The sequence below is a fragment of the Macaca fascicularis genome, chromosome 12, assembly GCF_037993035.2.
Source record: "Macaca fascicularis isolate 582-1 chromosome 12, T2T-MFA8v1.1".
Classification (NCBI taxonomy): domain Eukaryota; kingdom Metazoa; phylum Chordata; class Mammalia; order Primates; family Cercopithecidae; genus Macaca; species Macaca fascicularis.
The window spans coordinates 136,922,529-136,950,050 of record NC_088386.1 but is presented as its reverse complement, the minus strand read 5'-3'; the positions used below and the strand labels follow the sequence as shown (position 1 = coordinate 136,950,050).

General features: G+C 53.0%; 1 protein-coding gene across 19 annotated transcripts in view; it reads right to left on the bottom strand.

Moving 5' to 3' along the window:
• The window catches only part of SNED1 (sushi, nidogen and EGF like domains 1), a 92,131-nt gene extending 68,055 nt beyond the window's left edge, over positions 1-24,076 (bottom strand). For all 19 annotated transcript variants that reach the window (XR_012421676.1, XR_012421674.1, XR_010580191.2 and 16 more), the window contains exon 1: positions 23,644-24,076. Coding sequence is in view for 4 of the 19 variants with exons in the window: in XM_005574857.4 (XP_005574914.3) it covers positions 23,644-23,856 (213 nt within the window). In the remaining 15 variants the exon portion in view is untranslated. The remainder of the gene's footprint in view (positions 1-23,643) is intronic.
• Positions 24,077-27,522: the final 3,446 nt, after the last annotated feature.

Here is a 27,522-nt window from a genome sequence, read left to right as displayed (position 1 = left end):
AACCTGGGAGGCAGAGCTTGCAGTGAGTGGAGATGCACCACTGCACTCCAGCCTGGGTGACAGAATGAGACTCCATCTCAAAAAAAAAAATAAAATAAAATAAAATAAGAAAATAAATGAATAAAATATATAAACCTCTGGTGAGAGTGATCAAGTAAGAAAGAGAAGGCACAAACTGCTTAGGATGAAAAAGAGGCTATCATTTCAGCCCCTGATGCTATCAAAGAAGGTAATCAGAGGATTTTATCAACATCTTTATAACAATACTTTCAAAAATTTTAGGTAAAATAGAAACTTTTCTTGAAGAATGCAGCTTACCAAAACTAGCTTAAGAAGAAACAATGGAGGGGGGAATGTTAGCATGACAGAATAATGACTTTCTGGAAGAGGAAGGACAAAGGCCACCATAGCTCATGTTAGGAGAAATGAGAAGTCTTCCAGGATTCCAGTGGAGAATGCTCTCCACAAGTATTAAGTGTTTGCAGTGGTGTGGGGTGGCGAGAGTGAGGTTCCTCTATATCCTACCTGTTGATGAAGCTGAGCAGTGAGAGGTAGGCTGGAAACAAGGCCACTTGATTTGGCTGTTGTCATGACAAGGGTGCCAAGGCTATTCAGTGGGGGAAAGAACAGTATCTTCAACAAATGGTGCTGGTAAAACTGGATATCCCTATGAAAAGTATAAAGCTAGACCCCTACCTCACGCCATATACAAAAATTAACTCAAGATGGATCAAAGACCTAATGTAAGAGCTAAAATTATAAAACTCTTAGAATAAAACAGGGGTATAAATCTTTGTGACCTTGGATTATCCCATGGTTTCTTGGATATGACACCAAAAGCACAGGCAACAAAAGAAAAAATAGATGAACTGAATATTATCAGAATTAAAAACATTTGTGCTTCAAAGGACACCTTTAGGAAATGAAAAGACAACCCACAGGATGAGAGAAAGTACCTGCAAATCATAATCGGATAAGGGATATATATCTAGAAGATATAAAGTACTGTTACAACTCAATAATAAAAACTTCAATAGGCATTATTCTAGAGCAGATTTAGAAGGAGCCAATAACATACAAAAAGATGCTTGACAGCATTAACCATTAGGGAAAGGGAGATTGAAAACACAAGCAAGGTACCACTTTTCACCCGGCAGGATGGCTGTAATGAAAAAAACAGATAATAACCAGTGTTGATGAGAAATTGGAACCCAAATGGAACAGCTGCTTTGGAAATGGTCTGGCATTTCCTCAAATAATTAAACAAAGCATTAATATACACACCAGCAATTCCACTTACACTACCATATATACTCAAGAAAATGGAAACATGTCCACACAAAAATGTTTACGTAAATATTCACAGCAGCTTTATTCGTAATAGCCAAATAAGTAGAACCAATCCCAATATCCATCAACTAATGAATGGATACATAAAAACAAATAAAATATTATTTGGCAATAAAAAGAAACGAAGTACTGATCCATGCTACAACATGAATAAACTTTGAAAACACTAAAAAAGCCAGTCCCAAAAGACTATGACTCTATTTGTAAGAAATGTCCAGAACAGACAAATCTAGGGGAGACAGAACATAGATTGTGACTGTCTGGAGCTGCAGTGGATGGGGGGCTGGGGTGTGAGAGCTAAAGGGCATGGGGTTTCTATTCAGGGTAAGGAAAAATGTTCCAAAATGGATTGTGGTGATGGATATACAACTCTGTACATATATGAAAAGCCACTGATTTGTATACTTTAAAAGACTGAACGGAATGGTGTGTGAATAAACAGGGAGGGAGGGACAAAGGAAGGGAGGAGCCTCTGAGCCTGGACCCTTTCTGGATGTGGGAAGTGCAGGGGTGGGGAAGAGGAATGGGCACTCACAAGGAGCTAACAGCTGGAGGGGGCAAGTGGCCCAGCACTTCTGCGACACTCTCTACTCTTGTGGTCCCGGACAGCTATGCTGAGCCCCCAACTCCTATGCATGCTAAACCCCTTGGAGGTGCTCCCATAGGGAAGAAGGCACTAGAATTACAGTGAGGCGGTTGCAGTGGGGATGCTTAAGTGAGCTTGAGGATGGAACTTGGGTGTGCGCAGCTTTCACACCTGAAGGTGGAACTGCTATTGACATGGTGTTTCCTGCCTGCGTGTTCCCGTCCTGTAGTGTCAGGGGACTTTCGGGGACTGTGGCATGCAGAGGTAAGAGGGGACCTGTAGATGGCCTCTCCCTGCCTCTGTTCCTTCTGCAGAAACAGTGTGTAGACTAAGAGAAGGGAAGCCCACTGGAGTCGAGAGGCCATTTCCCAGTCCAGCAGCAGCCCCTGCCCAGGGCAGGAACCCCCTGCATCCCCATTAAGGCGGGGTAGCTACTGGCCTGCAGCGAGCACTTGTAGAAAAAGAGCATGACCCATGAAGGCTTTGTGACTCACTGACCTGACACCCCCATTTTGGGGGCTTTTAAACTTGATCACATAAGGGCAGTGCCCAACAGCTCCTGGTGGCCTAAAGGAAATGGTATGATCAAGAGTACCAAAGCCAAGAGCCATCTTGGATTTACAAGAAAAACTGGCAGCTACCCCTTTGGGGAAGCTCACCTTTCAGTCCAGTGCCTGAAGTGAGCCCCTGGCTCTGTGGGGTACTCAAGTCACAGGGCCCCCGATGCCTGGGCCTGGTTCAAAGATGGTCCGGCTAAGCTGGAGCCCAATGGCATCCCCTGGGCAGTGGCTGTCCAGCTCCAGCGCCAACTCTGGGAGACAGCAGAAGACCAGTGAGTACTGGGGCTGGGCTGGAAGCTGCCACCCTGGCCTTAGGACTCTTAAGGACCAGAAACATTGAAGTTTTACTGAATTTTGGTTGTTGCAAATGGTCTGGTTTGTCCAGGGGCCAGCAGACTTTCTGGGAAGGGACAGATCGAAAATATTTCTGGCCCTGTGGACCACACGTGGTCTCTGTTGCATATTCTTTTTTGTTCTTTTTGTTTTTGAAGCCCTTTAAAAATATTAAGAACATTCTTAGTTCACAGGTCATACCCAAACAGGCCTTAGGTCAGATGTGACCATCCATCCTTTGTGGATCCCAGCCTGGCTTCAGAAACAGGGTTTGTGGGAGCACGGCTGAGCGCACTCATGTACTTACTGTCTATGGCTGCTTTTTTGTGACAACAGCGGAGACCCTATAGCCTGAAAAGCTGAAAATTGTCATTACCTGGCCCTCTACAGAAAAAGCCTGCTGCCCTGGTCTGCAGTCTGGTCTGCCACTTGGAAGACCACAGCCTGAGACACTAACACCCTCACATTTGGGGGCCACTGGCGTGCAAACAAATCCTGGCCACCGATTCGACAGCCTGGGCTGCTCATGTAGCTGCCTATGGTGAGGGTGCTCCCTGACTGGACCGCGCTGCCTCTTGGATCCCTCTTGGGCCAGAACTGGCCATGCAGCCATCATTGTGGACTAGGCGACGACAGGGACCCCATGCTGCCTGTGTGAGTTGGCGTGCATGAGTTGGCAAAAGCAACTTCCACATACCAGGCTAATGTCTCCTGACAGAAGCTGGCCTGCCTGTCTCACTGTGGGGGACACCCGCCCCTGCCCCCAGGACTACCAGTGGGGTCTCCACCCTCCAGGTTATTGTGCTGCCGTTCCAGTCCAATTAGCCCACCCTGGCCACACTGCTGAGCGCTTTTGACTTTCTGGACAATTTGCATTTGACGGTGATACCCCCTTTGTCTCAGGTCACTCAGTCATGGGTCACTAATCATGTAGGGATGGACCTTCCAGGATCCCTCCCATCCACAGGCTCCTGGCATTTTCAAGCCCTAGATCAGCCTCCTCAAAAACCAACTCTGAAAGACTCCTGCCTCGGCCTCCCTGCCTGCTCCTGGTCCACACACCATGGGCATCTGCTCCTGGTCCACACACTATGGGCGGGCAGTCTGGTCCTGAACACGGTCATCCTGTCATCCAAAAGGGTTCTTCTCTGCTTGGCCGCCCTTTGGGTAATGAACAGGACAAAAGGTGGGGCTTCTACGGGGTGACACAGACCTACCTGGAAGCCTTGGGGTTTGGCCCCGACCATTGCTGGGCCTGATACAGCTCTTTCCCCGATAGCTGCCCCAGCCCACCTGGTTGGTTTGCTCTCCAGGCAGCAGCCTGGTCAAAAAGGGGCCTCAGGAATTCACACTCAGCTCTGGTTCGGCCACCTGGGTTCTCCTGTGGGGCTGACACCGTCCTGGGTCATGAACATGTGGGTGGGTTGGTTGAGGGCACTGCTAGCTGGGTTCATCTGCGATGGTCCGCGGGTGCCAGCCTGGGAGCAGGGCATCTCTGTGGCTCTCACACAGGTGCTCCTGCTGGCCTTGTGCCCGCACCGCCCTTTGACAGGTCTGGGTGTGAGCTGGGGACAAACTGGGGAAAGGTGAGTGAAAGTTCCTGGGACGTGCATTCTGGCTTCCTGGTTGAGGAGGGAGAGCGCCAGTCCTGGCTCCTGACCAGGGACCACCTTAGACCCTGGGAGGTGCAGGGGGCTGAGTGAACAATGAATGTTCTTTGCCCCTTAAATCCAGCACCTGGCAAGGTGCCCCATGGCCCTCCCGAGTCAGGCTGCTGCCGTGCTGGCAACCTGACCTGCGCTGGGTTCCCCACCTCCGTCCTGTGGATGCAGGTGGTATCTGCACCCAAGCATGCCCCCCCGTAAGTGCATGTGTGGGCACAACCTCGCTTCCGTCTTGCTGACTTGAATTCATAGCTTCCCTGTCGTCTGAGCGCCTGTGGGTTACGTCGCGTAGGGTGGTCAAAGCTGCAAACGTGCGGCGACATGGCAAAAAAACAACCAAATCAGCACAGCAGGGACAACGGCAAAGTGAATGGTGAATCTCAGACAGAGCGACTCGGGTTGCATGTTACCTGGGAGGGGGTGAGACTTGGAATGCCTCTCCAGTCGGGAAAGGGATCAAGGTACCCACCACCTTGGTTAGCCTGGAACCGAGGGGGTCCCCGGGACATGAGACTTTGAATTCCGGATAAACCAGGACAAGTTGGTCATCCTAGCAGGAGACACTTTTTTGGCTCATTCATTGCCTCTGTAATTATTGACGGTGGCGTCAACTGGGCAGTCAAACTCTTTGCATGGGCCACAAGGACAACAGCCAGGCCTTAGACGGCATCCTGGCTCTCTCAAATTTGACCTGCGGGGCTCTGCAGCACTCTTCGCAGCTGGCTGTGCCTGGACCCCTGAGGGTCACAGTTGAGGTCCTGCTGTGGGATTTCTGTGGACAGCAGCCTTCGCCCACTTGCCGTGGGAGGAGATCAGAAGGATTTGGTTCTGGCTGCCGGCGTGGCATACGCTGGTGTGAACATTTGAATTTGGTCAAGAATGTGTGGGGCTGAGGAGGTGGCTTGGTAGGAGAGGCACTCTGCTGTGCCTCTGCACTTTTTTGCCAACTGCAAGAGAATACAAAGCCCTGTCCACTCTTTGTCTGGGTCATTTCTTAGGGTTGTGTTTGCAGAGATCCACCTTGAGGGATGAACTGTCGCCTTGGGGGCGAACAGCAGGCTTGCTCTGGAACAGCCGCATTCCCCAGGCTCCGTGTTTCTTGGCTGTGATGCAAACCCACTGTGCATGGCATCTCCTTGCCCCTCCATGCCATGCTGGCAGGACCTGGACAGCAACAGAAACCAACACAAACCGCTCTTGCTACTTGATGTGCCATGAGGCTCTAACGTGGGAGTCTCATGCTTTCTGCCAGCACCCATGAACCAGTAACAGGGCAACTTGTTAGCTTGTAAGAAGGGTACAATCCTGACATTTTATATAAAACAAAAAATTTTCTACAAAAATGCAACTTGGCCGGGTGTGGTGGCTCACGCCTGGAATCCCAGCACTTTGAGAGGCCAAGGTGGGTGGATCACCTGAGGTTGGGAGTTCGAGACCAGCCTGACCAATATGGAGAAATCCCGTCTCTACTAAAAATACAAAATTAGCCGGGCGTGGAGGCGCATGCCTGTAATCCCAGCTACTTGGGAGGCGGAGGCAGGAGAATTGCTTGAACTGGGGAGGCAGAGGTTGTGGAGAGCTGAGATTGTGCCACTGAACTCCAGCCTGGGCAACAAGAGCAAAAACTCCATTGAAAGAAGAAAAGAAAGATAGAAGAAAAAAAGGAAGGAAGGAAGGAAGGAAGGAAGGAAGGAAGGAAGGAAGGAAGGAAGGAAGGAAGGAAGGAAGGAAGGAGGGAAGGAGGGAAGGAGGGAAGGAGGGAAGGAGGGAAGGAGGGAAGGAGGGAGGGAGGGAGGGAGGGGAGAAAGAAAGAAAGGAAGGAAGGAAGGGAAAAAGAAAGAAAGAAAGAAAAGCTACTTGCCAAATGTAAGTAGAAATAGACAATGCAACTTTTTATATAATCATTAAATTGAATGAATATTCAAAATTTTCCCAGCAAGAAACTCTAGGTTCATATGGCATCACCAATGAGTTATTCCAAACATTCAAGAAATAATTCCAGAGACACATAGGCTCTTCTGGACAGAAAAATCCATTTTATGAGGCTACCATAATCTGGATACTAAAATTTAACAAAGACAGTACATGAATGGACAACTCCAGGCCAATTTCACATAAAGTTGCTAAAACCTTAAATGAATTATTAGCAAACGGATTCAGCAATATACAAAGAGGATAAATAATCCACCATGACAGAGTTGGGCTTTTGTTAGGAACACAGCTATGCTTTACATCAGAAAACCAATTAATTTAATTTGCCATTAATTTGATTAATTTAAATGAACAATTTAACAGATTAAAGGAGAAAATCATATTATCATCTGAAGAGGTATAGAGAAGGCATGGAATAAAAGTCGACGTCCATTTGTGATTAAAAATGCTGGGAATGCCAAGACGGGCGGATCACGAGGTCAGGAGATCGAGACCATCCTGGCTAACACGGTGAAACCCCGTCTCTACTAAAAAATACAAAAAACTAGCCGGGCGAGGTGGCGGGCACCTGTAGTCCCAGCTACTCGGGAGGCTGAGGCAGGAGAATGGCGTAAACCCGGGAGTCTGAGCTTGCAGTGAGCTGAGATCCGGCCACTGCACTCCAGCCTGGACGACAGAGCGAGATTCCGTCTCAAAAAATAAATGCTGGGAATACGAGGAGTAGAAGGCAGCCGGCAATCTGAAGAAGGCTTCAGACACACAAGTGCACACATCGTATTCAATGCTGAACCTGGAACGCTTGCTTTTTGAGACTAGGAACAAGTCAAGGTTTCTACCGACACCACTGCTACGAGACAATTCATGGGAAGTCTTAGCCAGCGCAGGAAAACATGAAAATGCGTCAAAAAGTAAAATGAGTAGAAAGGAGCCCCACTGCTGCCGTGACTGAATGTGGACGTAGAAACCCCACAGACTCTGCACAGAGATGATTTATCAAGATTCGTAAGGGATTTTTGTCAGGAAGTTGGATATAAAGTTAGAAAATGTAAAAAATCAATTGTAGTTCTATGTGCCAGCAATAACCAGAAAATGAGATTAAAGAAAAGACACTATTTATGATAGTGTGAAAAAAATCAAGTACCCAGGAGTAAATCTAACAAAAGATGGGCAAGACTTCTCTGCACTCAACTCTGAAACCTTACTGAAAATGTTAAAGTCAACCTAAGTAAATACAGAAATGTGCCAGGTTCCCAGATTGCACAACTCAATATGGTAAAGGTATTAGTTTTCCTCACATTAATCTGTACAGTCGATGCAATCCCAATAAATACCGCAACAGGTGTATGTGTGTGTGTAACTTGATAAGCCAATTCTACATTTTACGTGAAAATGCAAAGTCCAAAGTAACCAAGACTGTCTCGTGAAAAGCAAGGTGGAAGGGCTTGTTCTAGGAGATGCCAGCCTTTCCCATCAGGCCACAGTAGCCCAACGCTCCTGGCTCAGGGACACAGAAGCAGGAGGGAGAGCCCAGGAACAGCCAAAATGGCGCTGGGGGGATGTGGAGAGGTGGCTTCTCAACAAGGGTGCTGGCTCTGCTTTCCTTTCCTCCAAAAAGGAATCTGCATGACTCTACCTCGGGCCACACAAGAAGATCACCTCCAGGTGTATTAGAGACCTGAGCGGGAAGGACAAAATGAAACAGCTACAAGACTGTTGGAAAGCACTATGGAGAATTTACTACAGTAAAATTAACACCTTCTATCCACCCAAGGACGCCATTCAAGAGGATGAAACAAGTGCAGAATGAGAAAAGATATTTGCAACACTTATGACCTGGTGTTTTTACCAAGAACCCCCGGAAATTGGTGAGAAAGAATAAAACTCCATAGAAAAGAGGGAAAACACTTCAACAGTCACTCCACAAAAGATGAAATCCAATGGCAAGTGAACATAGGAGACTGGCTCAGCCTCATTCACAGAAAAGAAAAGGAGACCACGGTGACCCCCACCATATAGCTGCTTCATTTGCAGAAGCGTTGGCCGGGATGTGGCGCCAGGGAACATCCACACACACACATCCCACGGCTCAGAAATCCCACTCCTGGGTGTGGACTTGACACAAACGTGGACTTATGTGCACCAGGACGTGCCTTCAAGAGTTTTCACAAACAGCATTGTTAAGAGTAGTCTAGGCCTGGCATGGTGGCTCACACCTTTGGGAGGCTGAGGCAGGTGGATCACCTGAGGCCAGGAGTTTGAGACCAGCCTGGCCAACATGGTGAAACCCCGTCTCCCCTAAAAATACAAAAATTAGCCGGGCATGGTGGTACGTGCCTGTAATCCTAGCTACTTGGGAGGCTGAGGCACAAGAATCGCTTGAACCTGGGAGGCGGAGGCTGCAGTGAGCTGAGATTGCATCACTGCACTCCAGCCTGGACAAGAAAGTGAGACTCCATCTCAAAAAAAAAAAAAGAAAAAAGAAAAAAGAGTAGTCTAAAGCTAGGAACAGCCCCACCTAAAAAATTAAAAATAGAACAAACATCAGGCCTAGCAATCCCACTTCTGAGTATATACCCAATGAAATGAAATCAGTATCTCACAGAATAGCTGCACTCCCAAAAGCAAGATATAGACTCTGCCTAAGTGTCTGCTGATGGATGAATATGGATAAACAAAACGTGGTGTATATATACAGACATATGTACACATAGCGGAATGTTACTCAGCCATGACTAGAGGGATCCTGCCATTTGCAACAACTTGGATGAAACTGAAGGACATTATGCTCAGTGAAATAAACCACGCACAGAAAGACACTGATATGTGGAATCTAAAATAGCTGAACTCAGCCAGGTGTGGTGGCTCACGCCTGTAACCTCCAGCACTTTGGGAGGCTGAGGCAGGAGGATCTCTCAAGGCCAGGAGTTCAAGACCAGCCTGGACAACACAGCAAGACCCTGTCTCTACAAAAAAAGAAAAATAAAATAAAAAGATAGCTGGGGGTGGTGGTGCATGCCTATAATTCCAGCTACTAGGGGCAGGGGGGTGGCGGGCGGAGTGGGGTGTGGCTGAAGTGGGAGGATCACTGGAGCCCATGAGTCCGAGGTTACAATGAGCTAGGCTCAGGACACCACACTCCAGCCTGGTGACAGAGTGAGACCCTGTCTCTAAAATAAAATAAATAAAATTAAAATTAAGTTGAGTCCATAAAATCAGAGAGTAGAAGGACGGTTGCCAGGGGCTGGGGTGGGAAATGGGGAAATGTTGATTGGAGGGTGCAAACCTTCAGTCAGACAGGATGAGTAAGTTCTGGGGTCTCCATGTAACGCATGGCGACTGTGGTTAACAGTACTGCCTCGTTTACTTGGAATTTGCTAAGAGAGTAATCTTAAGTGTTCTCATCACACACATGCACACACACAAATGGTAACTGTGCTGATGGATGTGTAGATTCATGGGATTGTGATCGTCATTTCACAATGTGTAGGTATATTAAATCACACTATTTTGTCTGTCAATTTGGTCTCAATAAGGCTGGAAAAATTCAATTAAAACAACAATAGCAGCCCCAAATGTGTACCACTGTAAACAAAGAACCTGTGACCTTCTCATACAATGACACAGAGGGGATAATGAAGTACCACCACCACCAGAGATGCGGATCAGCCACCCTAAAAACACCAGGGAGGGAAAAAGCAGGTGTGAGAAGGCGCTTTCACAGGCTGGAGGGGCTGCCTCGGGGAGGCGGCGCAGGGTGGGGCGGTGGCAGCGTCTGCTCTTGGCCTGGCGGTGGGCCCACCAGGGTTTGCGTTACATTTGCTCTTTTTTTGCACGTTTGTTTTGTACCCTTTTAGGCACGTGTTTTGAAAAAAGAGCTAAGGGTTAGAAGTGACAAGTGGTACCTCTGGGTTGGGGGAGAAGCATCTGGGGGCAGGAGGCCGCTGTGGCCGAGGTCCCTGGGGCTGGGCCACCTGCCTGGTGCGGGGGACCTCCCTGCTCTGCCCCTCACTGCACCCCGCACACTCTCCCTCAGCTGGCCCCACTCCCTGCTTGGCTTCTGAGCTGCTGCCCTGAGTTTTCCGTCGGCCTTTGAAGCGGGAGCCCAGCCTGCAGGTGTGTGGTGTGCAGAGGCCCGGGCTCACCCACCGCAGCCCTGCTCCGGCTTTCCTCTCTCCCCACCCCAGACAGCTGCTGCCCTCCCCGCTGGGGGCTGAGCCAGGGAGGAGGCAGAACAAGCTGGCCCTGTCCCTTGCCAGGACAGGGCAGCCAGGACAGGGCAGCGCCAGCACCGCAGTGCAGGGCAGGGGCCCGCGGGACTTCCTTTCTCCAGATGTGGACGTCCCAATGTCCGGTGGAGGGCGGGTAGCAGGCAAGGCCCAGGCCAGAGGGCCCAGGAGCTAGAAGCAGGGCAGGGAGCCAGGCGGCAACTCCGCTCTCCCCAGCACTGGGGTCCCTCTCCTTCTTCAGGGCTGGGAAAACGCTACTTCCCAAAAAGTGACCATTTTATTATTGTTTTTTGCCTACTTGCAATAGCGCCTTGTAAAACATGCCATACAGACGTGGAAAACAAGGAGAAAGGATTAGCCCGTCTCCCAGCCGATGCCCTCGTTCATGGCTAGGTGTGGACCTGAGCACTCATACAGGAACAGTGCGGGTTTAGTCCCTCGTCCTGACTTCAGGGGCGGGAATGCCAGCAGGCTGCCCAGCGCTGGCATCTCAGACACCTGCTGAGGGTCAGTGTTCGTCTGCTGGGGTCTGGGGCCTGAAGCCAGCCTGGCAGGCCTGCCCAGCGCCACTGGGACACTTGCAGAAATGTAACCACTCCATGTGCAAGGAGACCCAGGAGACCTGCCACCCCCAGGCAGGGAGGGCAGTGTGCTTGTTCTGGGTCTGCAGGGTAGAGACGCTGCAGCAGGCCCTGGCTGTATCCTCCAGCACCCCAGCCCCTGCCTGCGGATCCCGTCGTCCAGGGCCTCCCCGTGGCCACCCTCTGGTCTCCTTTGGGGTCATGGCTCTGCCTGCAGCCTGGAGCTCAGGCCCTGGATCAGTGCTGGCATCGCTCTCCTCCCAGTCAAGCACCGGCTACTGAGAAAAACAAGACTGCCATCTGGATGTCACAGTCCCAGGTGGGTGACAAAGGTCCCGGGAGGGGCTCACACACAGGCTGCCTGGAAAAAGCTCTGCGTTGGACACAGCTGAGCATGGCGGGCACCCCGGTGAGTGCCCCATGCCCCGTCCTCACCCTCCTCTCTCAGGCTGCGGTCAAGGCCAGCCAGCCTCACAGTGGCCTTGCCATGAAGGGGCTGCTCTGACCCCTCTGAGCAGGCTGAGATTCTTGGGCTGCTGGTCAGCTGCTACCCTGGGGAGGCCCCAGGCCACATGGAACCTGCAGCTGCAGTGACCTGGGGACTTGGAGGAGGCTCCACGCCCTCCTCCATGGGAGGTGGGGCTGGCCACTGGCACTCAGGGCTCTCCTGCCCTCGGGCACCCATGCCTTTCCTGCAGGACGGGGCTGACCCTCTGCTGGCTCAGGAGGAAGCACAGAGACGCGCTCCAGTGGCATTTCCGACTTGGATGAAAGCAGGAAAGAGCTGAAGCTTCTGGGGAGTCTCGGCTGGGGAGGTGACCTCGGGCTGAAAATGCCAATATGCAACAGCCTGCTCCCCCGACCTGAGCCGAGGGGCTGCTCTGAGCAGGGCAGGGTGGGCTTGGAGGGGAGCCAGGGACCCAAGAGACTTCCGAGGGCCCCAGGAGCCAGGAAGCAGCACCCTGGCTCTGCAAACTTTAGATCACAAAGGCGGTGCTGCGGTTCCCGGCTTTGACTCCTCTGCCAAGAGTGAAACAGCACAGCCCCGAGGTGTTTTAGAAGCTTGTTTTGAAAAATGTAGGCATGTCTTTTATTTCCTGGCAGCTTTCTAGGCAATTAGGATTCCTCCCACAAGCACAGTGCAGCGGGGGCTGGCGTCCTGGGGCGGCAGGGGGCGGGGGGGATGGGCAGGGCCTCTGGAGCTGAAGGGGATGGTCTCCCGCTGAGCGGCCTCACGCCAGCCCTGAAGGGAAGGAGGCTGGCCCCTGGCCCAGCCACTGAGGGCAATACTGGGCTGGGCCTCCAGGGAAACACATGGGACAGAAGCAGTCACCCAAGGGGGTGTTCCAGTGGGAGGGAAGAGAGCTACCACCAGGGACACCCAGGGTGACTTCCTGGAGGAGGGGACATCTGAGCTGCATTCAGCGCCCAGACAGGGAAGGAGTAAGGGAGGGGTTCCCAGGAGAGTGTTGATGCCCTGTCCTCTCTCTCCTGCAGCTGAGGTCCTGGGTCTTTTGGCTTCCCTGTCTCCATGGGGCCATGCCCCTAGCCCCCATGCCCCTTCTCATGCCCTGTCTCTCTTGCTGTCCTCACAGACTCTCCCTCTCCACCAGCCCCTCTGCTTCCATGTGTTGACAGTAGCTCCTGCCTCCCGCTCCTTGCCTCACTTGCTTCCCACCTTGGCCAGGTGCTCCACCAGTCCCTACGGTCAGCAAGGCCACGGCCCAATCCCCCAGAGGCCCCAGGGTGTGCCTGGCCTGGGGGCGGTGGCCTCACACTCTCTGGGTGTCTATACCCACCCTTTCCATCCATCGCCAGCCTGGGCCACTGCCTCCTGGCCTCTTGAGATCTTGCTGCCTTCAACCTGTCCACACCTCAGAGGGAGGGGCCTCCTTGCAGTCACCCTGCATCTCTGCAGTGGCCACTGGGCCACTGTCCCCTGCAGCCACCACTGTCAGAGATGCAATCTCAAGATGCAAGCCTGGTCTGTCCCCCACTTCCCACTTACCTGAGAGTCTTACTCATGGGGACCCCCGTCACTCCTCCGGGACCCCAGCCCCATCCCCACGTCCTGCCCCCAGTGAGCCTCCAAGGCTGCCTTGCCTGCTCCACTCTGCCGCCTCCAACACACTCCAGAGCTGATGGCAGGAAATGTTTGCTGAAAGGTGGGTTCAAGAGCCCAAGAGGCTGTGCCTGACCCTTGACAAGCTCCTGGACAAGCTCAGAGGACAGTGTGATCCTGGGCTGCCCTCCTGTGTGGAGGCTTTGGGGTCAGGGGCCTGGGCTGGCCACAGTCCTGCTCCCACTTGGTGCTCCCTGACCAGCCCGTAGAGCCCAGAGGCGACTTCAGCATGTGCTGAGTCCCAGGCAGCACGGGAGCAGGGCAGGGGCTGCACACAGCGGTGTCTAATAACTGACACCTGCTGGCTGAATGAATGACCTGCCCTGCTTTGCAAAGAACCAGGGAATGGATGCCGAGGCACTTGGGTATTGAGGCTGGTCCCTGTAAAGGATGAATGGGGTGAAGTCAGGGTGGGGCTCCCACCTGCCTGGTTGCAGACATGCAGCAGTGTGACCAGGCCCAGACCATTCCAGCCTGTCCTGCCCTTGGATCTGCCCAGAGCCCCCACCCCCACCACCAATTAGAACACCAGGACACCCTGTCTGGCCTAGAAGCTCACGGGCAGAAGGAGTGCAAGGAGTACTATTGGCTGGTACCCCGTGGGGACGGCTTGTCCCGGCCACCCCTTCGCAGTAAATAGGAGGCAGAAGGAGACTAGAGCCTGCAGAGTAGGTTAGGTTAGGAGTGCCCTGGGTCACCATGAGCAGCCCTCGGAGGGAGGGGCCATGCTTCCCAAGTGGGGCTCTGAGCCAGCTCCAGGAGCCCCTGGTCACAGCACTGACTGTGTTCCCCCACTTGGGATCTGCCCTGGGTGGTCTGCATCCCTGCCACGCCCCCAGGCGGCCCTGGAGCAGCACGGAAGCCTGCTTTGGAGACATACAGAGTCCAGACCTGTCAAAGCTGGGGAGGGACCACCTCCAGGCTGCGCTCAGTGAGTCAAGTGGTACAGCCGCCTTCACCCACGGCAGGGTGTAACTGCGAATGCCCTTCTGGGCAGCAGCGGACAGCAGGGAAGTGCCCCGAAAAGCTCCCTGCCTTGGATCCAGTGAGCCCACATGGGACAGTCTATTGCAAGGGAGGGAAAGAGAGGGAGGCCTGCACGAAGGCCCATGTAGGACAGACGCACATTGATTCAGGAGACTCTGAAACACCACAGCGCCAATAACTAGCGACTGGTTAAACCAATCACAGTGCAGCCATAGAATGGAATCCTGCATTGTCATGAAAAAGCATGGTTTCACAGAAAAGTTAGGGCATGGGTAAATGCTCGTGGTGTAACATTGAAATATGCAAAATAGAGACCCATATGAGATGGTAACCCGAAGTTTGTTTTGTAAAACCCTATCCTTGAAAACAGAAAAGGAAGAACTTCACCAAAATGTTAACAGCACTCATTTTTGGATGATGGAATTACGGATGTATCATCCCAATGATAAGAAGATGAACGATAATTATTTACGGAGCAGCTTCTAGGAGCTAGCACTGTTCTGGAAGCTTGACAGCACGGCCAACAAAACAGACAAAAGTAACTAAACTTAATACTAAACAAAGACGCATTGCTGCTCTCCTGTCTCCTTAAATCAGAGCAAGGGTGTAATCAAGGTTTTGGACTGAAGGAACGAACAAACGAAGTACTGAGTAAGTCAGCAGTGAATGAATGCACCAAGTTTCTGTGGGGGTTGCCTGGGAGAATGAGGTTTGGCCACCTGGCCACTTCTCTGCCAAGAAGCTCTAGCTTCACCTTATCAACGAAAACTCAGGAGGATACGAGAACAAGTTGTAGACCTCATGACCCCTTGCCCCCGTAACATTTCAGTATTTCCCATCAACAAGGATATTCTCTCATGTAAGCATATACAGTCACCCACAGCAGGAAATTTAACATTGATGCAAAGCTATCAATACTGTGTTCCCCTCATTTATACGTTTCGTCATTTATTTACTTATATCAGTGTGAAGCCATGGATTTCTCCTTTATTTAATAGATTAGAATCTGTTACTATCATTCTTTGTTTTAATGCTCCAATTGTCCCAAACACTGCCAGTGGGAGCCCCTTCTGGAGGGCCTCTGTGTCCTTTTGACCCATCTTCATCCTTCTTCTAGTGCTTCCTTACTTTATGGCACAACAAGATATTCCAGGTTCATCTTATACTTCTCTTGCCATGACCCTAGGATCTCCAAGGCACCCTGGTTCTTTTTAGTGGAGACTGGTGTTTAGCAGCCAAGATCTGAGCATGCAAGTGCCCTTTGCTATTGAGGTATTATTGCTTCCATTTATCTCAGTGGACACAGCTAGGAACTGTGGATGTAGGTAGACACACAGGTGTATATACCTATGTCCACACCCACCTGTCATAATACATATACGGAAATATATGCTATGAGGTTATACTGATATGTTCAAGTCAAATCTAACACAAAGCCACAGGTTTCATTTGATGTTTCCTCCTTTCCATATCTGCAACTCCTATCTTCAAGAGAAGCTCACATCATTCTCAATCTATTTGCTCAAAAGCCTCAACATTTCCAACCCATACCACTGTGCAAAACAATTCTACACGTGGAGTTTAATAATTGTTCACCATTCTTTTCACTTTTGTTCACAGATAGTCAAAGTATTGTATTAAAAAGTACATGCTGAAATTAGTAGACAGTAATTTTAAAGCAATTATTACAAACATGAAAAATATGCCCAGGATAGAAAAGGAAATGTCAACATAATGAGGAGAGAAATGAAAAATGCAGAAAAGATCCAAATAGAACTTATATGAGTAAAAAGTGAAATAGATGAAACAAACATACTCTGAATGGGATGAATAGGTTAGACTGTGTAGAAAAAAAAATCAGTGAATTTGAAAACGTAACAGTAGAAATATCCAAAATGAAGGACAGAGAAAAAAGACTTAAAAATAACACAGCCTCATTCTCATTCTCAATGAGCTCTGAGACAATAGTAAGAAGTTAAATGTACATACAATTTGAGTCTTCAAAAGGGAGGAGAGAAAGGACAGAAAAAATATTCAAAGATGGCTGAGATTTTTTTCAAATTTCTTGGAAACTATACACTCACAAATCATGAGTCTTAATGAAACCAAGCAGAAGAAATATTTTTAAAGCCCTACAACAATACAGGTAATAACCAAATTGCTGAAAAGCAGTGATAAAAAGAAAATCTTAAAAGCAATCAGAGAAAAAAGATGCATATACAGAGGAACAAAGATGGGAATGACAGCATACTTCTCATTAGAAACTATGCCAATCAGAAGACAACAGAGCACCATCTTCAAAAGATTTAAAACACAAACAAGGCCGGGCGCGGTGGCTCACGCCTGTAATCCCAGCACTTTGGGAGGCCGAGGCGGGCGGATCACAAGGTCAGGAGATCGAGACCACGGTGAAACCCCGTCTCTACTAAAAATACAAAAAATTAGCTGGGCGCGGTTGTGGGCGCCTGTAGTCCCAGCTACTCGGGAGGCTGAGGCAGGAGAATGGCGTGAACCCGGGAGGCGGAGCTTGCAGTGAGCCGAGATCGCGCCACTGCACTCCAGCCTGGGCGACAGAGCGAGACTCCGTCTCAAAAAAAACAAAAAAAAAAACAAAAAAAACAAAAACACAAACAAAATCCAAAGTCAATCTGGAATTCTATACCCACCCAGCAGAGATATCTTTCAAAAAATGAAGATAAAGAGATTTTCAGATTTTAAAAAACCAGAGATAATTTATGCCAGCAGGTCTACACTATAAGAAACATTAGAGGAAGTCCTTCAAGCAGAAGGAAAATGATATAAAAATGGAAATCTGTGCCAAGCACGGTGGGTAGGGTCTGTAATCCTAGCACTTTGGGAGGCTGAGGTGGGCAGGTCACTTGAGGCCAGGAATTCCAGATCAGCCTAACCAACATGGTGAAACCTCATCTCTACTAAAAATACAAAAAGTAGCTGGGCGTGGTGGTGGGCGCCTGTAGTCCCAGGTACTCAGGAGGCTGAGGCAGGAGAATTATTTGAACCCGGGAGGCAGAGGTTGCAGTGAGCCGAGATCATGCCACTGCACTCTAGCCTGGATGACAGAGTAAGTGAGACTCCATCTCAAAACAAAAACAAAAACAAAACTAAACTAAAATTTAAAAAATAAAATGTTTTTTTTTTAAGAAAAGATATATGGACCTACACAAAGAAATGAAGACTTTCATAGTAAATATATGGTTAAATGTAAAAGACTTTCCAATTTTTAATCTCTTTAAAAGATAATTAACTGTTTAAAGAAAAAAAACCATTGGCCAGGCATGGTGGCCTACGTCTGTAATCCCAGCACTTTGGGAGGCTGAGGTTGGTGGATCATGAGGTCAGGAGTTCAAGACCAGCCTGGCCATGATGGTGAAACCCCAACTCTACTAAGAAAAAAAAAAAAAAAACTAGCTGGGTGTGGTGGTGGGTGCCTGTAATCCCAGCTATTCAGGGGGCTGAGGCAGAGAATTGCTTGAACCTTGGAGGTGGAGGTTGCAGTGAGCCGAGATCACGCCACTGCACTCCAACCTGGTGACAGAGTGAGACACCATCTCAAATAAACAAACAAACAAAAAGTTAACAGTGCATTATTGGGTTTATAACATGTGTAAAGTAATACATATGACAACAACAGCACGAGGGCCAGAAGGGAAATGGATGTATGCTGTCATAAGGTTATTATATCATACTTGAAAGTATATAATATTATTTGAAGGTAAACTATATTTAGTTAAAAACGTGTTTTACATCTAGAATAATCACGAAAAAATAAATCAGAGGTGTAGCTAATAAGCCAGTAGTAGAGATAATACGAAATCATTTTTAAAAATCCAAAAGAAGAAACTATAGAGAACAGATGTAACAAATAGGAAGGTGATACGTTAAAATTCAACCATATGGATAATTACATTAAATGTAAATGGTCTAAAACACTCTAATTAAAAGGAAGAGATTTGTCAGTCTGGATTTAAAAAAATAAATACTACACTTCTTTTTTTTTTTTTTAGCATTTACAAGAAAGAGAATCAAGGCCACAGTCATTAAGGTGTGGTAAGGGTTTTGCTGAAGATTTCACAGGAAGCCAGAACAAGAAGCCACAACAAATGGTCAGACTGCCATTTTATCAGCATTGTGCTCACTGCCTACACACATCTCCTTTCTTCATGGCTCCCCTAGTGGATGTGGGGACCATTTTGCGCCACAGGCAGAGGTCAGTCTCACCCCCAGGCTCATCTCCACTCCAGGATCTTCCCCTCCATGCGTGCATCAGCCTCTCTCCTTCCTCGCATAGGACAGCCTGGCCCTATCCAGCCCTGGGGCTTCCAGCCCTACTCCAGCTCACTCAGCCAAGAAAGGGCTCATCAGAAACTAGAGATATTAGAAGGCAGAGAGCAGTAAAAATGATAACCAATGTTGTTTTGATCACCTTTATAAATTGCTGTTCCTGTGTGCAGCCTTACGGCTTCTCAAGGCCCATCACACACAGAAATGTCACAGACAACACTTCATGTCAGTATCACACAAACTGACCTGTCTTCCCTGTGAGCCTCTTCTCTAAGCAGGTCACCTGCAGAGGTGGGGCAGTGCAGACAGAGACTTTCCTTATGGGGCCCAGCATGCAGCCAGGACCCCCTACCACACTACCGTGTTCCAACAGCTGTGCCTGGGCCATGGGTCAGGCCAGTCCTGGGAGGGAGCCAGCCGTGGGCTGAGGCTGAAGTGTGCAGGTCCTGCATCTCTGTGTGGAAAAGCTGACCCCCAGGCTAAGACTCACCCTGTCAGGGACGGTGGGACTGCTTCTGCTTTGGGGAACACAGGGTGCAGAAATTTGCTGGTGGCCACCACCATGAGCCCACAATGTGGATGTGGCACAGGAGGACTCACTGCTCAGGGTGCAGGCATTTTGCTGCATGTATCCTCTGGCCTCAGCAGGGGTGGAAGAGAGAGTCCTTCACAGGGGCACAACCACCACTACAGCCCCAGGCTGTGGTCTGAGGCCTATTCTGAGCCCACCACCAGAATGGTGGCATGAGGATGAATGTGGTCCCTGCCTTCATGGGGTGCATATCCCAAACAAGAAAACTAAGGAGCACCCCAGGTGAGGTCAGAACCAACGAGCTGCAGTGAGCACAGAGGGTGGGGCTGGGGGAGTGTCTGAGCGGGGCAGGGGGCGGGGGCAGGGAAGTGTAGCGGGGATTCTGGCGAGGAGAGACCGGATCCCACCGGTGTTTTGTACGGCTCCCTTGCCCACTCTGCACAGAGGAGGGAAAGGCCAGGAGCTGGAGGTCAGCAAGGGGGTGCTGCAGGTGTCCCGGCAAGTGGGGACGGAGCTTGCATCGGGAAGGGGACAGCTAGGAAGTGGTCCAAATAGAGATGTAGGCGGAGCTGCTGCTGACGTGGAGGGTGAGGGAGAGGAAGGAGGCATCGGGGAGCCTCTCAGGGGTTCATTCACGGAGATGGGTGGGGGCCAGGGAGGAATCAGGATTTCCGTTTTGGTCCCACTGAGTTTGGGTGGCACAGTGAGGAGGCAGCTGGAACTAGCAGACTGAAGACCCCTGAATCTGCATTCTGAGCCTCAGTTTCCTCATCTGCACTGGGCATGACTGTCCTGCTCCATCCTCTCAGGGGCTGCCTGTGAGGTCCAGGCAGATCACAGCTGTCCTGGGCTCATGGCCTTGACCTGGAGTCATCAGGCTCTCTCACTCCAGCATCCTCCTTGACTCCAGCCCCATTCCTCTTCCCCAGGATCCCCTTCCATCTGCTTCCGCCATATCCAGGCATCAGCAAGAAGCAGGTGCTGATGAGGGGCAGGACCACCTTGGCCAAGCCCACAGCAGGGGGTGGGCCAGCCCTGGAACCTCAGTGAATAGGGTGGCCAAGGGGCAGCCCAGGACCCTTCTCCCAGCCAAGGGGCTCCTGCATTTGCTGGGGGTGTTTCATGAGCTCAGGAAAGAGCAGAGAGGGCAGTGATTTCTCCCCACGTCTTCTCCCAGATCCGCTCATGCGCAGGCCTCGGTCCCGCTGAGACAGTCCCTGTGGGTCAGGGTGGATTTTCCTGATGCCTTGGAGCTGGTGACCACACAACCGTGACAGTGATGGGGTGTGTCACAGGTATGATCTGATGGGGGAGCTTCACCACACAGATGGGGAGACAGAGGCTCAGAGAGGAAATGACCAGGCAAAGGTCACAGGCTGCAGGTGAGCTCCCACACCAGAGCAGCTGCCCTGGGCTCTGTGTTCTGGGAGGAGTAGGGACGGGATTGTGCCCGGATGGGAATGTCATGCAGAGCCAGAGCGAGCAGACTTGGGGTATGGCACCAAGCCTCAGGACGCAGAGTAGGGGTTTGGCCAGCACCAGCCAGGGTCAGGCTGACTGTCTGCATTCCTCCTTCTTGCCTGCGGGCTCTGCAGGGCACCACCTACTCTCAACCCTCAAATCCTCCCTGCCTCTGCTCAGGGCTCTGTCGGGGGTCCTGATACCAAGGAAATCGAGATCTTCCCATGGCCTAAAGACCATGCCGTGGGTGGGGGCAGTGCTTGGAGCCAGGGGCTTCAGTGTAGGGGGCACCAGGAAGATTTCCTCTCTCATTACCTGCACCTGCCCCTAGGAAACCACTCCACCTACACAGGCCCCACGGACCACGGCAAGCTCCGTCTTAATGCAGACACTGGCAGTTCCTGCATGGCAGGGTAGCAGCAGCACACCACACTCCTCGGCATACCACAGTCCTTGGCATACCACACTCCTTGGCGCACCACACTCCTCAACGTGCCACACTCCTTGGCTGCATTATCTTTGTGTGTAGAACCTCAGCAATAAAATGCACTTTCAACACTTTTCAGAGCCTTACGACTTACCACACACATACAGCCACTATGACATGAGAAAGAAGCAAAACGATGGGTCCCTTCTGGAAAGGGGGCCACTCCATGTGTGGCAGAGCTGTCTTGCTAGGGCCATAATCCATGTGCTATTTCTGCTGAAGACTGAAGAAGCACCCATCTCATGCAAGAGCACTTCTAATTTCTACCTGTGACGTGCGGGCAGTGTCAGAGGGAGGCACGTTCATTCATTCAGACAACAAGCCTACTCTAGGTCAAGCCACAGGCTGGGGGTGGAGGAGCACAGAGGTCACTGCAGTGGGATGGGGGCTGGAAGGTCCTGGCTGGGCCTGACATGGGAGTCTGAGTCCAGGGCCAGCAGACACCATGCCCCTACTGACTGGAGCTGGACAAGGGCCAGAGCCAGGGGCCTCCGAAGAGGGTCTGCTCAGCCTGGGTGGGCGTGGGAGGCCCCAATCAGGTCCACTTCCTTCAGAACAAATGCCTCCCTTCTTTCCACCTGGCTTCAGCCCTAACCTGCTGCCAAGCACCCCTTCCTCTCTCCCTCCTTGACCACAGAGCCCTCACAGTTACTTCAGGCAAGGTGTCCTGGGCAACGCACCCTCAAGAATCCCATTTTCCTTCCTGCTAAGCAAACAGAAAGGTGAAGTGCACTGCAGGCACTGCGTCCACATCAGCAAATGTTTTTCAAATAATATCTTTGTTTCAGGAAAAAGCTCTGATGGAGATAAATGTTTTGTTAGCAGCCAGAAGGTTCATTTCTGACGAAACCCTTGTTTTCCTAGCAGATCTTCCCACGTTAGAGCTGTTTCCTCTAGTTGTTCTGGCAAGGGTAGATGTTTTCGGTGAGGCTGTTAAGTGGGTTAACCATTTTAATAATATTTTTCACCTGTGACTTTGGGCGGGAACGCTGAGCTTGGCCCAAATGCTTAAGGAGCCTTTTGAGTTCTGTTCGGATGGTGCCAATGTGAGTGTCCCATACCTAAAGTGGACAGGCCTCCTCCAGCCCGGGCCAACCCTGAGCGCCGTTCTGCCCTACCCACTTCGTACTTCCAGCAGTCAGTCCCGCTCCTCTGTCCAAATCCTGGTCCAGAGGGACTTTCAGGGGGTAGCATCGACAGCATGGCTGCTCCTCCCACCACGGTCAGGTCACCCAGTGCTGCCACTGAGGTGGGGAGGCCTTCCTGAGCAGGTGGGGGAAACACAGTGGGCACTGTGGATGGTGTTGGGAGTTGTGGGGTGGGAGGTGCCCTGGAGGGCATGTGGCGGAGGAGGCCCTGTGGATGGAGGCTGCGACGGATGATGTTAGCCATGCAGAGGATGTGGATGGTGACGACGGGAAGCTGGGGACCATGGGGATGGTGGTGGAGGGAGTGCTGCTGCTGGTGGGGCTGAAGGAGGTGGTGCTGATGGTGGAGTTGGCAGTACAGGTGGTGTTACTCCGGGCACCACAGATGGCAGAGGCGATGTGGCTGGCAGTGGGTAGAGACTGGAGGTGGGCGAGGGTGTGGGAGGGCTGATGGTGGAGGTGGCAGTGGTGATGGAGCCGGAGGGGACTCTACTAGAGGCTGGCCCAGCAGTTTTCTAGATATGATCTGGGGTGTTTCAGGAAACCACCAAGTTCCAGTGCACGGTGGCCTACTCAGGGCAAGTGCTCCATTAGGTTACCAGGTGCATTTCATTCCCTGGGCGGCCATAAGGGCTTGGCCTAGGGTCACACTCTGGGAGCCATGGAAACAGAACTGGCACTGGGCCTGTTCCTTCAGCTGAGCTGAGCCTGCTGTCATGAGTCCCTGGCCTCAGGAGTCCCACTGGGAGTCCTGTTTGGAGGGTCTGAGCCTGAGCGGCCAGACCCCAGACTGCGGAGAGGAGGGGAGAGAGGGGGCAAGTCTGTTCCTAGCCCGCTTAGGAGGGTCTGTGGAGAAGCAAGCCCTGCCCTACGTGCCTGAGCAAGGGGTCCAGTCTCCTGGCCCTGGACCGCACTGGCGTCCACGGGGGGCGGGGCTGAAATGGCCCAAGGAGGGGCTGCAACCTTCGCAGGCCAGGAGCCCCACTTGGGAAACTGAGGCCCGGGAAGCCCGTGCCCACGGCCACACTGCTATGTGTGAAAACCAGGGCAGTACCAGGGCCCCCTGCTCTCCCCTGGGGATCAGGCGCCGGGGAGACGCGCTCGGCAGGTCTGGCAGGGGCTGGGGCGCCGCGCTCCACTCGCCCCCGCCTCGGTGCCCGGCGGCTGCCGCCCTCGCCCCGCCCGCGCGCCTCTCCTGCGGGCCGCTGTCCGGCCTTGGCCGCCGAGGGAGGAAGCGCTGTCCTCATTCCACCTCGGGCCGCCCCGGTGCCAAGTGGCTGGCGGCGGCGGCGGGAGTCCGGGCCCGGCGGGCAGCGGCCGGGGCGCAGCGCCCTCCCCTCCCGGGCGCCCCGCGAGCCCGGGGGTTACTCACGTAGAGTCCGGAGTGCTCGGCGCCGAAGAACGGAAAGGGCACGGAGAGCGGCCGCAGCCCCGAGCCACCGTCGTCCTGCTTGGGGGTGACGGCGTCGCCGCGCGCGGCGCCGAACGGGTAGAAGTCGGCAAGAGCCACCGCGCCGCGCACCCCGCGCGCCCCGAGCCCCAGGGCCGCGGCCACCAGCAGCGTCCAGGCGACGCCGAGCGGCATCGCGGGGGTGTGCGGGCGGGACGGGGCGCGGGCGGCGCCGGGCGCTGGGGGACGAGGCTGCGCGCGGGGGTGGCCGGCAGGGCCAGGCGGGGTGCGGGGAGCGCTGGTGCGCCCGCTGGCCGCGCCGTCGGGGGCTCCGCGTCCCGCGCCCGTGCAGCCGGGCCGCGCTCTGTCCGCAGCTCCGCGGAGGACAGCGCCGGGCGGGACCGCGTTCGGGGCCAGCCCCGCCCCTGGGGCCACGATTTAAATATCCAGCCCGGCGGTCACTCGGGGGGGCGGGGCCATGCAAATCGGGCGTCTCTTAAAGCGCCAGGCCCCGTGGGAGGGCGCGGGCGCGCGGGGAGCTCAGTCCCCTGGCCCGGGCACAGGCAAGTCGATCGAGGGCCCTGCGGGCGCGCGCCCCGTGGTGGGGTCATGCTCCGTCCCGGGTCCCTACCCTGGTGGAGGCGCCTGGACCCTCAGAGCCGTCCTGGGGCAGACCTGTGTCCCTAAGGCCTGAGACGCTGGGCCCGCCCTGAAGGCGTGTCACCGTGCGGGGGGCGGGAGGGGCACCCTGGCCGGGCAGTGCGTTGGATTAACCTTTCTTAGAGTGGCCAGAGGCCCGTCCCAAGCTGCCCCCTTCCTAGCCCCGAGCTTGGGGACGCCAGGCTTCCAGCCACAGGGGCAGTGCCGGCTACCCCCGGAGCCCACTCCCTGCCTGGGTTTGTGTGAGGAAGAGCCCGGAGGAACACAGTGTTTGCATCTGCGCAGCCACATCAGGAGAAATTCCTGGGAGGTTCAGGACCTCGGGGGCGACCCCTGGGTAAAGCAAACCCTCCGTGGGGAAGACTGACCCACTCAGGCCCTGGGGGCAAGCGGGCCCATGACGCTGGCCTTGGCAGGCTGGGGCAGGACCCTGAGTCCCAGTATTTGAATTCAGGGTCCATACCCTGTGGCCTGCCAGCCCTCCCCTCTGCCTCTGGGGCTGCTGGCCTGGGCATTGCTCTGTGCCTGTCTGTCTTTCCTCAGGGGCCCAGCCGGGACCACCTCTGTGTCCCCAGGCTCATGGCAGGGCCTGATTCCTGGAACCCATCCGGCCCACCCTCGTCTTGTCTCTTAGTGTTGGGTGATGTTGGCTGCGTGCCACACTGGGGCCCCCAAAGATAAGGGTGCACCCCTCAAGACAAGCAGAAAAGGACGGGCTGATGATAACTGCATCTACTACTGAGGTGCTGGGTGGTTTTTTGTTTGTCTTCGTGTCTGTATCTTCTGAAATGTCTCAGGTGAGCATGTGTTGTTTTTCAGTGAGGCCGGGCGCAGTCAATGTTATTTTTAAGAAGCAGCGGAGGGTTCTCTGGGTGTGACTGGGTGTTGCCGGTTCTCACAGATCCTGTACTTGGTGTTTTCACTTAAAGGTTCACAACCCTTTAGATCTGGTGTCAGGGCCAGGTGCAGAATGTTTAAGGAGGGGCTGACCCTGCACTGGCACGCCCCTGAGAGTGAGCGCGCCTGAAAGCTTGCCCCTGGCACCTTTCCCACCCTGCATGGGGTGGCGATTCTGTTTGCAGAGAGGCAAACTGAGCCTGGGAGAGGACAGGTTCTGTCCCACAGTTAGCCCTTAGATCACGGTCCCAGCTTTCAGAGCTCCAGGACAGCAGCACAGCCATGGTTCCAGGGCCAGAAAGGTCAAGGCCTCCTGTCTTTGGAGGAAGGAATCAGAGAGGGACTTGTAGAATCCCTACTTGAGGCCGGCTCTCGGTGAGAACCTGGCGAGGAGAGACACGTCTCCACACACATGCACACACGTCCACGCGCACATACATATTCGCACGCACGGAGGCGGCATACGCACACACACGGGGCCTCAGGAACATGCTTTAACCCCTTCCTCAGCCCAGCCCTGGCCTCCCTGGGCAGGGAGGGCTGCTCCCACCTCTCGCTGGCACAGGCTGTGGGGTCAGGACAAGGCCCCATGTAGCAGCCTCGGGAACAGAGCTGCCAGGCGTCACCATGGCGGGAATCAGGGAGAACGCTTTTCTGTTTGTCTTTTTTCTAGAAAAACCTGGCAGCCCTCTATCCTCTTTTCAGTGCATTTGGGGCCTGGCTGGAAGGCCCTTCCCATGAGTTTGCGAAGGTGGGAGGTGGCAGTGCCAACCCCAGGGCAGGATTTCTCCCCTGAAGAAGCCTCATCATGAGGGCTTGAGGCTTTGACCCGCCCTAGGGCTGGCCCACCTCCTGCCCTGTCCCTACTCCCATCCACTTCCCACCACATGCTCCTGCTCTGCTCTTAGATCCCAGCCAGGGTGCTGCCTCCAAGCTGGCTGCTCAGGCCACAGGCGCCCTTCTCGCCACTGCTGACCTTCTCTTGAGCACATAAGACAGGGGCCTGGGTAACGACCCATTTCTGGGCTGGGTTTGGGTCAACTTGGGGGCAGGGCTGCCCAGGGCCCAGGGCATCTTGGGGCACACAGTGGCACTCACTGGCTACACCAAGTGGAGGCCTGTTTCTCTAGGCGGGTGGGCTGGTGGGCCTTGCAGGGGTCCACAGAGCAGCGTTTGGAAACGCTTAGGTTCATCCTTGTCCCAGAGAGTCAGAGCTGGTGGGCCTGGGGAGCAGCTGGCCGTGGGCCAGACCCTGGTCATGGCCCAGAGAGACCACTCTTCCTTGGGCCCGTACCCTGCTGACCAGCCTTGGCCTGCGCCCTGTGCAGATTTTCAGCCGGGCCCGGGGATCTGGGGGTTAACACAAGGCTCCATTGCTGCTGGGCATTACATTTCATTAAAAACACACACACACACGCACACACACACACGCACACAACTCTGCAGGCAAAAAAGAGAAAAAAATGTTTTTTTCAGGTGCTAAAAATATTATCAGGAAATACTTTTCAGCAATGTGCTGTTTTAGGCTCCCCTCTGGACTCAAGGGCGCCTTTGTCTCTGCCACAGAAAATCCACATTTATCAAAACCAAAATTGTTTTATCAAGCAGGCTCATGTTCCGTGGCCAGGAAACCCGAGCCTCCCCAACCGGCCTGTGACATTTTAATTTAGGGCCTGAGTGTGTGTGCAATTTAGATGGGGTGCCCCGGGAGCTGCCCTCAGGATGCCCCAAGGCTCGGGGCTCCACGCAGGCGAAGGTGGGGAGTGCCTTCCTCAACCTGCACCTGGTCGGCTGGGCCTGTTTGTCTGGTCCTTACAGGGTAGGGGTGGGAGATCCCAGGGGGCTCAGGCCTGGGCTGCCAGGGGCAGGAGCTGGCTGGCTGTAGCCCACCCTAACTTTTTCTCCTTCTCTCCCAGAAGTGGCAGGTGGAGTGCAGGTCTCCTGCCCCAGAAGCCCCGATCCCAAGTAAACCTCTACATGCTGTGGAATGAGGCCAGGAGGTCACAGAGGCCAAGGACCGCTCCACCTGCTCACCTGGTCACTGTCCTGTGTGGACGGTTGGAGTCTTGGTGCAGTTGGCCCCCTGAGGGAGTGTGGGGGCCGCGCAGCCTGCCCTGCACCTCCTCTTCTCATGCACACAGAGCCGCGCACACGTTGACTCCCATGACGGGACTTCTGTGGTTGATCTTAAGGAAACGACGGGACTGGGGCTCAACACTTCCTTCCCAGGATGTTCACTGCTGCATGGGCTCAGGCATCGGCTCTCCCTATCCTGGGGGTGATGAGACCCTGCCTCCCGTTGGG